Genomic DNA, 14,381 nt, shown 5'->3' with positions numbered 1-14,381 from the left:
ATGTAGCGCCAATTCATAACAAAAGGCTTCTCGCTGCACTTTTTATACAGAGCAAGTCCAGACAGGACTCTGTTTGATATCATTTACAGAGACCCAAAGATTCCCCAGCAGTGTGTGACAGCTGCTTTACTGATGTTTCATTCAGTCAGCATCAAACACTGAACCTCTTGAAATGATAAGAATTAGAGATGATAATGCAGCCCGTCTTCGGTTCTGGTTCAGCACTGTGTGGGTCTGTTCTGAGCGGTCCTGATGGTCTGCTGAGATCAATCTTGACCTTAAACCAAGTCTTCACCTGCAGGTTAACATACGGGGGACCAACCTGAGGGCGAGGAAGAGCCGCTGCAGGATGTGTGAGCTTAAGTTTCTCTTTTTTGGCAATGCACATTTATTTCTTCTATATTTGCCAGTGTTGATCGAGCTGCTTGGAAAATGTAGTGAGCTAAGCTACAAGCTACTGTACATTAAATGAAGCTTCAGCTGCTACCCCCCCCCCCCCCCCAGTGACACGCACAGTAAAGCCTAGTTTATATTGAGCTAACTTCATTCCACAGTAGCAAAAGAAGAAAGACTAAAAACCTGCTAAATCAGACACACAGAAACTCTCATCATTGCAGCTAAATGTATTTCCTCATGCAAGAAACACAGAACCATTGTTGTTTGTATAAAGTTACTTAATTATCACATTGTTATCATTAATGTTTTATGTTTTTTATTATTTTAATAATTGTTCCTTTGAAAAATTCTACTGCTTGTCAAAAAGCAAGACATATTTTTAACGTAACAAAGGCCTATATTGTGTTTTTGTTCCTCTTTCTTTAGTTTTTATAACGTCATTTAATTGCTTATTAAGGTGTCCAGACTGGACCCTGATCCTTCTCACAAGAGCTGTTACAACAACCATCACAATAGAAAGTAAACTCAGTGCGTCTTTACTCCCCTGCAGCAGAGTCGCAGGCATCAGCCCAAAGATCGGTACGTGATGTCACCGTCACAGGAAGCGCTTCACATACAGGTCCGTGTGTGGCGGTGGCGTCTCTCACTGATCCTTCAGAAACGCTTGAGGAAATGTAGCGTGTGTGGACGCTACCGCGCTACTCGGCCAATAAAAGAGCTTTGTTACTAACGAACAGCGCCGCTGCTGCCCAACGCTGGATATTTACATTGCATGTTTTCTTTTAGTGCAAATAAAACTTTTCTCAGGGTTGGTTCAGAAAGTTTTCTTACAAATGCTGTCAGAAAGTGGTGCGGACACGTCCCCAGCGTCCCCAGCGTCCCCAGCGTCCATGACACCTATGCACGTCACTGTACTTTATACTACTACATTATACTTCATATTGTGAATTTGCGCACATTCCTTGGTGAATATTTTATACGTTCCTGCACAAATTGAACCTCTCTTTCATAGGAAAACAGATTTCAGCTCCTGCTGTCTGTCCCCAGAAACCTGATATAACACGAGACAACAACATAATAATAAATATTATTTAAGTGTCAGCAGATGATAGATCTCAACGTTTCTTTATTTTTAATTAAACATTGATTCTGTTCAACTGGGGATCATCAAGTTTGATTAATGTGTCTTATTTATTAACTCGATATTAAATCAAACACTTTTCACACAATTATTATCTCCTGATTTGGTGAACGTTGTGTTTGTTTGTCGTTCTCTTCAGGAGGAAAAACCAGGACAGTCAGCATTTAATGAAACTTAACTTTATTAAACTAACTGTCTCCTGCACATCCTGGACACGCCCGGCCGATTATTTTTCAAAACTGTGTCAAGAAGCCTTCTTTTTGGAATCAAGACGTCATCACTGGAATCCTGTCTGCACTAAAACGAGTGGTCAGGATGTAGAAGTCCTTGAGTCATACAAGGACTTGGGCACTATTGTTGCTGTGTCATAAAAGCCAGAAGCGCCTTTTTTTGTCTCAGGAAGCCGGTGAAACTCGCCGCTGAAAGGCGCCTGATGACAGAAACGTTAGCGAGACCCTCTCTCTTGTATCTGTTGGCTTGCTCCTCTCAGTCTTCACAGGTCCTCGACAGAAAAGTCTGTCTGATCAATAAAGCAAACAGCTGCTAAAGAAAGCAGATTCAGAGTTTCAGACGCTGCCTTCAGGTTCCCAAAACCATCAGAAACAAACACTCGACACGCCGACCACGCTGGTAAATCTCACCTTTATTTTAGCTGGATGAGGCAGCTGAAATATCTGACTCATGGTTTTCATAGTTTGTGCAGTTTTATAAGTAGTTTTGCACAACATGTGACTTAGTGATTTAGCAGGCCGTGTTTGTTCTTTGTGCTGAGAGGCTCTCGCACGCTTTCAGGTTGTTAAGCTGTTGAACCAGCAGCAGACCGGTGGATTTACAGGCCGGTGACGTCGAGTGGATGATTACAGAGCTACAGCGGTCAGGACACGTGTAGGCCAGTACTCACATATATTCTGTGTTTTCACTTCTGATATTGTGTGTGTGTTTTGTAGTTTCTGTGTGTTTGACTTGCCTGATAATTTTCTTCCTCTCTGTAATGAACCAGCTCCACCTGAACCGGACCAGCGTCTGAGCTGTATTTCCAAATTAAAAACAACTAAATTATCCTTTATTTAAACAGGAAATGTCCCATTGAGTCCTGTATAAACGTCCTCTTCACTTGGGTCGCACTCTTTAAAATTAAAGTAAAGAAGCAGCAGCTTACCTTTTTCTTCTGTTCCTGTAGAAGTAAATAATAATCCAGGACTTCGCTTCAGGGCCGTCACATCTCTGAGTGTGTGTTTCAGTCAGTCCAGGTCCGGACCCGGTCGCCGCTCAGTCGCTGTCCTGGTTTTGTCCTCTACCAGGTGGTTCTGCTGTCCTCACTCCTGATGAGAAGGTTCTGCTGCAGCTTCCTTCCTCCTCTGCTCTGTTAGAAGGGTTCTACCGGGTTCTGCTCCCTGTGGTTCTGTTCTGACTCTACTGGTTTTCTACTGGTCTCCTCTCGCTCCTCGTTGAGCTCTGGGAGCTCTGCTTTCCTGTTTGTTTTATTTTCTAGCTGCAGCAGGAAATGGTCATCTTTTCCTCTTCCTCCCCCCACCGACCCCCCGCACACACACACACACACACACACACACACACACACACACACACACACACACACACCCTGGACTTCATGATTGGTCGGGTTGCCGGCACCACAACAGCAGCGCCCCCCGGGGGTTTGCTGCCTGGCTCAAAGGCACCTCAACAGCGTCTGTGCTCTCTCTGCTGCATGTAAACCAAGGACACACACAGACACACCATCAACCTGACGAAAAACCCAACAGCCAACACACTCAGTAACACCTGGAGTTCTGCAGGTAGACGACCCGACAAATCCCACGAGAACGCCACCTGCAACCTGTTCTTGTCCCAAAACAAACATGGCTGCCAACCAGCAGCTTGAACTGTTAGCAGCGGTTTAAAGACTGAACTGATACAGAATTCTTCTGAGTCCTTTCTCTTACCTCATCTCGTGTTGTTGGAGGGTTAATCTAAACTGCCTCTTTCTGCTTGTCCTTTATCTTTGAATGACACAATAGCAGGAAAAAATATGTTTTTTATCAGAAGGTTCAGATCCGTCTTTCAGAAAGTCACCATTTCATACGTCATCCATCACCGGGGAGGGTTCGTCACAAATATCTGATGGGAAAAAGTTTGTTTCAAACATCTCCATCACTGAAATGACATTTATATAAAGTCTCTTTCTGTGGACGTGATTGTGGAACAACCCTGAACTTGTTTTGGAGCTGTTCCAATACTGTTATCTTTAGGAAAGATCTGAAAAAGTCTAACTATGTTAGTTTGCAAAGACGTGATATCTGCAGCTCAAACAAAACATTTTTCTTTAGCAAAATGTCACATTCACAAAAGAAAAATGTTCACCAATAAAATGCAACAGCACAAAGAAACTCTTCAACACTCTGCAAACCCCAGAACTCTTCAGACTCTTTTAGTATTTATGTTATTTTCACTGCTTAACCTTTTTCTGGCCTCAGCTGCTCAGACGGAGTTTCTTTAAGTTCCCATGACAGCAACAAGTTTCAGTCTCCGGGTTCTTACATTTCATGTATTTTTATTTATGTTAAAGTCTCTTTCCCTTCCATGTAAAGTGTCTCTCAGGGAGAAGCCTGTATACGATTTCCCTCCATTAAAATGTGATGATGGATTTCGGGGTCATATAAAACCTGCAGCTCTGCTCTCTCACGGCCCGGGAGGCATTTCCTTTGTTGGACATAAAAAAGAAATGAAGACGAATCATCCAACTGTCTGTTTGAAATATGACCAAAATGCATTTGTTTGTGCTAAAAGTTAAAATGTTAAATAAATACATTTTTAGCTGGTTTTATTCTTTTACAGCACTTTCACTTCCCTTTTTGTCATTAATGCTTTAATTTCAGGGGTTGAAGAGTCGATTCTGTGGACGTAGAAAATTTTGCCATTTTACTTAGTGTTGTACATTACCACATTGTTACAGAGTAAAAAAGAAAAGTTGCAGTAAAGAAAATCTCTATGGTGGCCCAAATCGAACAAATAAATATTATATGTAAATAAATAAATGTCCATTTATTTCTTCTTACATTAAATAATTGATTGATTGATGTAATTATTTTATCCTTTTTTTTTCAAAATATGAATGTATTGATCTATTTTCAATCCATGGAGAACATTAATTTTTTCATTTTGGTCTTTCCTTCCTGTGGCCCCCCATGTAAGGGCTCTACATGGTGAAGTATTAATTTATACACATTTGAATAAAATGGCAGACAGTAAATGGACTGTATAATAAGGAAGTATAATTCATCCTCACAGCAGAATTTGGAGCTCTGTGATTGGCTGTTTTATCAGTGAAATGCACCTTGGGAACAGGCTTCTTGTAGCTTAAATTTTTTATGAAAGGGGCAGATCTTTTCCAACAGATCAGAGAAATGAAGCGCTGTATTGATCTTAGATGATGATCTGTCGCCTTCGATGGCACAAAGCTGAACTGCAGGATCGCTCAGTCGGGCTGGGTATTGAGTAAGTGTTCAATAGAGAGCCTAAGTCACTCACTTATTACCTTATTTTGAAAAAAATATGCACAGTAGTCAACGGCGAGAGACAACCTATCTTTTTATCCCGTTAGAATTGAACCCTGAATTACACATATGATGTTGGTCAATTTACAATATAATTTTGCAACTTAAGAAAGTCGCAGTTTGTTGTAAAACAGTAAAGTTACATGTCGTTTTGTGTGAAACCGCTCAACAAACTACATCTCTCATCTCACACAATATACGTCACCAACATGTTAGCGCGGTAAAGCTAGCTAACGTTCATTGCTTTCTTGCTCCTAGCTAGATAATGTAGCTATGTTCGACGCAGAAATATATCTCCCCTGATGTGTTTAATCAAACGACTCCTGGCTCTCTTGTCTCATGTAAGTGTTTTGATGTTAGCTTCAGTCACTGACAGAGAAAGTTACAATGTCACATACGCGACTTTTGGGTTTGTGGTTTTTGTATTATGTATTTTCAGTCATATCTCAACAGTTTTACATGAAACTACGACCTTCTTTAATTTAAAATGTATCTTAAATCGACAAAGATCAGATGTGTAATAAGGGGAGCTTACTTCAGAAAAAATATTGTACGGTAGTCAATGGCAGGAGACAAACAACTATTTTGATCCCGTTTGAATTGTGCTTTGAATTAAACACATGGTGATGGTCAATTTAAAATGTAGTCAAGAAAGTCACAGTTTGATGTAAAACTGTTGAGGTATCAGACTGTGAAAATACATAATTACAAAGACCACAAACCCAAAAGTCGCGGATGTGACCTCGTAACTTTTTCTCTCAATGACTGAAGCTAACATTACTGAAGCTAACGTCAAAGAGCTCACATGACAGGTGATAAAAGGACAGACAGTCGTTGGATTAAACACATCAGGTGAGATAAATTTCTTCATGGAACGTAGCTAAGTTATCTTGCTTGCAGCAACCAAGCAATGAACTTTAGCTTAACATTACCACGTTAACATGTTGGTGTCGCATATTGCGCGAGACGAGAGATGTAGTTCATTTAACGGTATTCACACAAAACGACATGTAATTTTACTGTTTTACAACAAACTGCAACTTTCTTGATTTGCAAAATTACATTTTAAATTGAACAACATCATGTGTGTATTTCAGGGCTCAATTATAACAGAATAAAAAGATAAGTTGTCTCTCACCGTTGACTACCGTACATTTTCCAAAATAAGGTCCCATGGGCCGGATTCAGAAGCGAGTGACTTAGGCTCTCTATATTATAGTTATAAAACTTTTTGTGAAATACTTGAAATTGTTAAGACTCAGCTTGTTATTACAAAATGATAATCCTCCTTTGTTTTCATGGTAACTGAATTTAATTGGATGACATGTTTATTTCAAAATATATTTTTTTCATTGTTTTTCTTTCACTTTTATTTCATGTCAAGTTTTAATCATCAAATGAAAAATGTTAATGAAATAAACGTTGTTTTAATATTAATTATTTAACAAAGTAAAAAAGTAAAACAATAAAAACAACCAGTTCAAAGATTCACAAATTTTATTCTGACTGATGAATCATACATAAGAACCTTAAAATCACACAACAACACTGACAATTCAAGAGTCAATAAGTGATCCATAATAGAAAGCCATGACTAAATCTATAAATACTTCAGTAGATCACCTGTGTAGGAATGATTACTTCTCTAATGACTGAAACAGCAGCTTCACCAATACAAGAGCTGACACTTCACAGAGGAAGAATAAAAATAATATTAATCAGATGTGGTTTGAAAAGCCAACTAAACCCAGAGGAAAATATTTGTTAAAAGGAAATCCCTTAATTTTACCCAAATACAGAATCACAAAAGCATTCTCACTCCCAACATAGATTCTTTTTAGTTACGTAACGTAGCTTTACGTAAGTTAACTGACATAAGTAACGTGGTTGTTTTAACCCAAACCACAATCTTTTCCAAAACCTTACCAAATTGTGACGTTTCACAACGTTAACCACTAGTTTTATTTTGAAAGTCTAACTGAACGTTGCATATTTATTCTTGCTAACTTGACCGTGGAGCCCTACTCGTTAAAAAACAACGCCAATGTCCATATGTGACGAGTTGGGAGCGAGAATGTGTTATCAAATAATGATCAAAAAAATTAATAAAATAATAATAATAATGAATATTTTTATTTATTTAATCAGTTTCATTTAGAAGGGACAGTGCACGGTAATAAAACACTGAAGAAAATCAGCCAAAAGACTATTCTTCATCTGTAGTCCCTGGACAGTTGTTACATAGTCAACCTAAAATGAAATTATTTAATTAATTAATCATTCAAGTCAAAATTATGAGAGGGTCCACCATAATTTAGATAAAAGATGTAAATTATTCAGAAGCGTTGATTTTTTCGTCAAAGTCTAAACTCAGTAACAAACAAGCAGTGAGGGTGAAGCGCCCGAAGATGTTTACCATGTTCACTATATTAGTTTAGCATGTTAGCATGCCAACATTAGCTCATTAGCAGTAAACACAGCTGAGGCTGATGGGAATGTCATTAGTCCTGAAGGTATTCGTAAATAAAATGTTGGACACGTTAACATGTTGACCTGATGGTGGCGCTAGATGGAAAGTCAGAGGATCAACAAAGTTATTACAGTTCATCCTGATACAATTCAGTCTGGACTTTTAGAGCTAAAACACATCAGTGAGTCACATGTGGATTCTGAAAGTAGTACCCAATAAATGCACTTCCGCCTGTTTGTTTGGTAGACACTTCAATGAACCACTGTTTTAGGAAATTACTGAACCTTTTTTGGACAAAGAACAAAATTGCAAAACATCACCAGAGATCCCTTTAATGACCCGCCTCGACAGACGCAGACTCCAAAAAAGATAGCTCATCTGGATTTCAAAACAACTGCCTCCTTTCACTGGAGAGAAAGAAAGAAAAAACAGAAAAATACAGGTTTATTGTGTAAAATAAGTCAAGTCAGTATTTATACAGCTCAATAACACTGATTTGCCTCAGTGGACTTTACAGTCTGTCTAGCATCAGACACCTTTATCCTTACATCCTTGATTCACATAAGGAACCCCCTAAATAACAACTGACAACACATGCTGTGTGCAATTTTCAACTCAAGCGTGAAATTGGTGTGGCACTTTGTCGCGATAGTCTTCATATTTATATGGAGAAAATTAAGCGAGGAAGGACAAATGTGTCTGTTACTTGATTCCAGCTATCGCGGTACTTTCCTATGAAAGTTAGCATAACCCTGATCGATGCAACTCCATTCAGAAAACAAGCATTTTAAAAGTTGTAAGCTTGTCATCTTGCTGACAGACCTGACAAAGCATGATTTCATATTTAAACAATTCTGCATCATGATGTCGTTATTTCAGCATCAGTTTGATCAGTTTTTTGCAACTAAATCAGAGTCCGGCGGTCAAACTCCTAACAATCAGGAAGAGGAAGTTTCAGTTCAGATCTCCACATTAAAACCAGTGAAGTACAAACACAAAGTATCGCTCATCACATCGATGCCACTTACAGCAGATTAGTAAAGAACAAAGCACGTCTGCTGCTGAAGACTGAAACTCTTCCTTCACGAGGGGTTATGCGCAGGCTGCTTACCTGTCGGGAGGTGGACTCTGAGACCGTCTGCAGCGCTGTATGATGGCGACGACGACGAGGGCCACAAGCGCCAAGATGGAAATGGCCAGAATAACAAAGGTAGGGGCTGAACAACAGGAGAGAGAGAAAGATAAAGGTTTGATGCATCAAAGACGAAACATCCTGTGTCCATCCCTTCTGTGTAGTTGGTTTGAATGCTGACATGTAGAGGGCGGACATTTGTTGAATTCATCGTTTTTATTTCAGTCAGGACAACTTTTATCAGAGACTGATATTGCAGCATTGTAGTTATATTTGGCGGTGTGGCTCTGCCCTTCCACGTGCCTATGTGGAAAGCTATACGGCAGGGAGAGAACCTGCCTGCCCGTCCATACGCATACATGGAAAGCCAGAGGTTAGAGAGCAGTAGTACAGAGACCCTGTACAGACCAGAGCAGGCATGCTGAATTACGTAATAATCACTTAAAGCACTGAAACACTGTGTTAAACGGGCCCTGGGCTGAAGACCGTTACTTGTCAGGCCTCTGCACACATTTGGGCTCAACAAGGTTATTATAGTTTGGGATTTTTCATTATTGTTTGTATGAATGGGTGAATGTGATGTAGTGTAAAAGTGCTTTAAGTGGTCGGAAGACTAGAAAGGTACTACACAAATACAGACCATTTAACATTTTAAGTTTCTTTTAAGTAAGTAAGTGTTTTTATGATAATAATACCTGTAGCATCACTGGTGACAGAAGGTTAAAACAACAACAATTCTAATTTACATTTAAAATTGAATGAATAGCACATGCAAGTAAATATGACAAACTATAAACTGTAAATATAGTTACCTGTCTCTTCAGAAACAGTGTCTGTAGAACAGGTTAAAATGTTATTTAGAGTCGTATGATACAGGAATATATGCACATGAAAAAGCTGCTCTCAAACTTAACATATAATACAAAAAAGTCACAAAGGTTTTGTCATTGTTGCAACAACAAGCTGTTTTACGACACACAGCAATAAAATATATTGTTTATACTAATGATCCCTGTAGCATCACCGGTGACAGAAGGTGAGGTGTCTGGTTGAAATGAACAATTCTAATGTTTATATTTAGAATGAATTAGACACATATGCAAGTAAATATAACATACAGCAAATATAGTTACCTGTTTCTGTAGATTCAGGTTCTTCTGTCGTCTCTGTAGGAAAAGTGGCTGTTGAATCTGGCAACAGGTTAAAATGTTATTTAGAGTCGTAGAGTTGATGAGATAGTTTTAAAAGTGAACATAATGTTGGCAACACAGATGTGTTATTATCTTTCTCCACAGCAGGTTGATTGGTTGTAGCAACTGCTTTAAAATATACAGAAGACTTGAGTTACTATCAAGGTTTTCCGTATCTGACTATATTTAAACAAATTATGTGCAAAGCAAATGAAAATGCACTGAACTTAAACCCCTGTCTTAAAAATAGAAATCAGTGTGTAAGAATTGAAGGCATTATAATGTCAGAGTGCCCCAGGGCTCTATTCCTTTTTTCAGTAAGGTATGTTTAGTTTTAAGCCTGTTTGTCGCTAGCCAAAATTAGTATCCCAGCTAATATCACATGTTAATGTGAATTATAGATGCATGTTGCTAACCAAGCTAGCAGGCACCACCCTCTTGTCAAAATATGGTCACGTCTGTTTCCAAAAACCAAGATGGCGACAAACGGCAGTCCAATAATCAACAGGTGATGTCACGGTGGCTACGCCCACTTCTTTCATAGAGTCTGTGGTCATATATAAATATGAAGACTGCTAAATATGCAGGTCTGCTGTTTCACTGTAATCATACTACAGTTGCCTTACAGATAGATTTGCAGATAGCATAGAAAGTAAAAAAGCATTAAGTAGTTGGCACTGGATGTTAATAACTGTAATTACAGGTAATCTGTGGTATTGATGAATCATTCACTCTCAATGCTCTGAAGTCAATTGTGTCACTGGGTGCAAAGTTTTATTACCTTTAATATCACCACAGAGCATTTCACACTCGTCCACAGTCGAAAAGATGTTTCCATTAGAGCCACAGCCGCTGAAGGTAAATCTCTCACACCGCTGACTCGACTGGTTGTAGAAGAATTTGGTCATGTTCAATCTGCATGCACCATACAGCATGGGCCGATAACAACGGACTGGCGGGAACAAGATGGAGGAATAAATTGATGTATTAGTAAACCTTGCACTGAAGATATTTTGATAATTTAACCAAACAGAGGGTTAAGTAGCTGTTAACCAGTTAGCTAGCGAGTTATTTGGGTCTTAACAAAATGATGTGTGTAATTACCAGTTTCTGATTTGATAATGTCACCTTTAAGTCTTATTTATGACAACGGATGTGTTTCAGGCGGTGTGATTACATACAAAATAAATCGTCATAATTCCGGCATCATTTTGATCTGTTTATTACAATCACAGCAAAATGTTTATTTTAGGTTCATACCGCTGTAGGTAGTGAACCAAATATTTACTCACACAACGAGTAACGCAATGCAAAAATTGTTTTTTTGTTGTATGTGAACGTGCTGTGACTGAGCTCGATCTGAATATATTTGAGAGGTCTCTTACACTTTTCATTGCAGAGGGCTTCACACCCCTCCTGGGTATCAAACATGTTCCTGTTGGACCCGCAGCCCCCGTAGAAGCGCTCGCACCTGAAACTGGTGCTGTTGTAGAAGAATCTGGGAACCCCCGACTGACAGCTGCTGTAATTCATCAGGCCATAACAGCGAACTGGTGGCAGACGGAGAGACGGCACAGATCACTTTGTCGTGCCTTGTCAACTTTGATTTATTTTCATTTGCAGCTATTTTTCTTTAAACTATTCTGTTTTAAGGTAAATATAATTGACCATTTGCTTAGCCCCGCCCACAGTTCCTGCTACTATCCTCTCAACCTTTACGTCCTCACAAGGCACATACAGAAAATAATTTTCCTACTCCCACATGCTTATGCTGTTAGCTAATAATGTGCTCCACTTGGCCTCGGAAGTAACACTGGGTTACTACTGTGAGCTAGTTGGCCAGAAAGCAAGGAAAAAAATGGTTTTAAACATTAAGCCATACTTTACAATGAATATAGGTTTGGTCTTACATCTCTCCTCAGCTACTTCATGTGCGCCTTTCTTGAGATCTGTGGAAAAGAGACATTTGCAGATTTTATCATCAGAAACAAGCTGGATTTTCCTAAAGAATTTATCATCCTCTGGGTTTCCTAATAAAAAACAAGATTGCTGTCTACAAGAGAGAGAAGCCTTCCTGAGGATATAACCCTGGTAAACTTTAAAAAAACACAGGGCAACAAACGGGGAACAAAAACTCTCTATAGTCACTTCAAACTTTTTTATGCTAATTAACTGTAGCTGTTCATAAATAATTGAAAATGTTCAAAAATGCCCTCTCTTACAATTCCCTTTAAAGGAGACCTGTTATGCTTTTCCATATTTTATGACATCTACAATGTTATAATGTTGGATGTTCATGTTAAACATGGTCAAAGATTCAAAAAATTAGGTAGGTAGGAAATATATTTCAGCCAGTCGTGTGGTTCCACTGATGTAAGGGTCTGTGTTGCATGCGTAGTAGAAGTATAACCGGTCGGGAAAAACGCTTTTTAAACCTTAGTTGGGGCAAAGTTGTCAAACTTTTTCTGCCATTTTTATCAGATTTTACTGCTGATTCTATTCATGTAGTTTTTATGTCCGGGTGACCAGTGAAAGTGCAGCTCTGGCTCTCTCGCCATTCACTCAGACAGGAGCCTGGTCTTGTTAGTCCGAAAAAGCTGCCCGGAGACGTTGCCAAGATGGCGGCCGAGAGGCATGACTTGTCTAGAAGGACTTCAGCAACGGCTCAGTCTGCCTGTTCGGCCCAGCGACAACAACAGCCTGGTAACATGGTTCAGGTCTTGGCCAGTCAGAAGACAGTGGGCTTTGAGAGGGGGGGGGCTTAAAGAGAGCATTTACAGCTTGTTTCAGACAGAGGCTGAAAAATTTAAAGAATTCACTAATATCTGACAGCAGCACACTGGATTCTGTGACCTGCAGCAGAGCAAAACCCATCTGATGGCTCTCTAGCGCCCCCCCTGAGGAGAAGGTCTGCTTTAACTCTCAGATCTTCTAAATTTCTTCTAAATCCGGACTTAAGACATTACTTTTTGCCTTTTCATTTTATTAAACTCAAATTGGGACAGTTTATTTCATACTCAAATCCATTTAGCTCATTTTGCTCTTTGTAAATTATCTTAATGTGTCATTTTGTATTTCCTTGTGTTTCTTGTCTTATTGATTTTCTGTCTTATGTAAAGCACTCTGCCTTGTTGTTGAGAGGTGCTGTACAAATAAACTTGCCTTGTGCAGCTGAAACTCAGCCCCCCCGGGTTTAATGAATGTCACAGAGCAGAGAGTCTGTGCCGAAAGCCCGACACCCTTTCAGCTCACTCTCAGGACAAACAGGACTGATTTAAAAAATTGTTACTGATCTTTGTCTCTAGTCATTTGATAGTTTGACTTACTGACAGAGGATTTTCTCTTTGCAGCTGTAAACAGAATACTGTAGAATACATGAATGCATCTTACCATTGCAAGTGGTGGTCTTGGGGTAAACCCTGATCTCTGCACTGAGATTTCGGGGGTATGAGTATTGGCTCTGGTTCAGGCAGTTGACCAGCAGACACTGATCTGGGCCTGTGAGAGGTCTGGCCACCACGGCCATGTGGCAGTCAGGCTCTGCAAAGCAATTCAGCCGGCAGCTCTCCCCGTCCTTACTCTCCGGCAGCCGGACCAGATTGTAGATTCCGGACACGAGGCACTGCGCTGGCTCTGGGACCTGGGCCAGACCGGGCCAGACCAGGAAACACACCAACAGCACACAGAACCAGGAACCAAACAAACCCTTCCTTGCCATGGCTTCACTCTCCCAATCTTCAATTCAGATGAAAATGTGAACAGATTTTGTGGCTAATAACTAAAGTTTTCTAGTATTTGACTATGTGTAGAGTCTGATGACTTCTACCTGGACAGAGAGGAAACACTTTCTGGTGTGCTGGTGTTGTGTCATGAAACCTGGCCCTACCCACGTCATTGAACATTGCTGAAATATTCTGAGAGGGAGTTGTGTCTTAGTTTCCCGTTAAGAGGTTCTTATGCCTGTAGCTAAATGTTTCTAAATAGGTTGACTAACCTGAATTTAAATGCTCATTTAATAAGAGAAGTTTCCAAAACTATTTTCATAGTGGGGGACACCCAAAGATTAGTCGTGTCTGTGTTGAGCTCAATAAAAAGGATAAAATAAAGTCAAATAAGATCGGGAAAGGCTCTCCTATAAAAGTATGTTTTAAGAAGGGACTTAAAAGAGTTCACTGACTCAGCCGACCTGATTTCCTCGGGCAGGCTGTTCCAGAGCCTCGGGGCCCTGACAGCAAACGCTCTGTCCCCTTTAGTTTTCAGTCGAGACTCTGGAACAGACAACAGACCTCTGCCCGAGGATCTCAAGGTACGTGCTGGTGCGTATGGGACTAAAAGGTCAGAAATATAACAAGGCGAGAGGCCATGAAGAGCTTTAAAAGTGATCAATAGAATTTTAAAGTCAATTCTAAAACATACTGGGAGCCAGTGTAATGAAGCTAAAATAGGAGTAATGTGGTCATATTTCTTTGTTCTGGTTAAAAGCCTGGCAGCTGAGTTC

The 14,381-nt window shown here is 39.8% G+C and overlaps 2 protein-coding genes across 2 annotated transcripts in view; both read right to left on the bottom strand.

Annotated features, from left to right (window-relative positions):
- LOC123986476 (tumor necrosis factor alpha-induced protein 2-like) overlaps positions 1-2,943 on the bottom strand; it is a 71,793-nt gene extending 68,850 nt beyond the window's left edge. The window contains exon 1 of the mRNA XM_046074749.1: positions 2,697-2,943. The gene's annotated coding sequence lies outside the window, so the exon portion shown is untranslated. The remainder of the gene's footprint in view (positions 1-2,696) is intronic.
- A 4,265-nt stretch (positions 2,944-7,208) lies between these two features.
- Positions 7,209-13,743, bottom strand: LOC123986595 (papilin-like). The gene is made up of 9 exons (XM_046074946.1): positions 13,710-13,743; positions 13,274-13,618; positions 11,794-11,832; positions 11,269-11,433; positions 10,665-10,835; positions 9,827-9,883; positions 9,506-9,526; positions 8,673-8,778; positions 7,209-7,968 (listed from the first exon to the last, which is right to left on the bottom strand). The coding sequence occupies exons 2-9, from the start codon at positions 13,599-13,601 to the stop codon at positions 7,947-7,949; spliced, it is 909 nt and encodes a 302-aa protein (XP_045930902.1). The 5' UTR covers positions 13,602-13,618; positions 13,710-13,743; the 3' UTR covers positions 7,209-7,946.
- Positions 13,744-14,381: the final 638 nt, after the last annotated feature.

This window comes from Micropterus dolomieu, linkage group LG17, assembly GCF_021292245.1.
Source record: "Micropterus dolomieu isolate WLL.071019.BEF.003 ecotype Adirondacks linkage group LG17, ASM2129224v1, whole genome shotgun sequence".
NCBI lineage: Eukaryota > Metazoa > Chordata > Actinopteri > Centrarchiformes > Centrarchidae > Micropterus > Micropterus dolomieu.
The sequence above is the reverse complement of the archived record's forward strand: the minus strand, read 5'-3'. Positions and strand labels throughout refer to the sequence as shown.

Coding starts and splice junctions, on each gene's coding strand:
- LOC123986595 (XM_046074946.1), bottom strand. CDS start 13,601: ATGGCAAGGAAGGGTTTGTTTGGTTCCTGGTTCTGTGTGCTGTTGGTG. Junction 10,836..11,268: donor AGCCCTCTGCAATGAAAAGT/GTAAGAGACCTC, acceptor TGTTCCCGCCAG/TCCGTTGTTATCGGCCCATG. Junction 8,779..9,505: donor CACTGTTTCTGAAGAGACAG/GTAACTATATTT, acceptor CCTGTTGTTCAG/CCCCTACCTTTGTTATTCTG.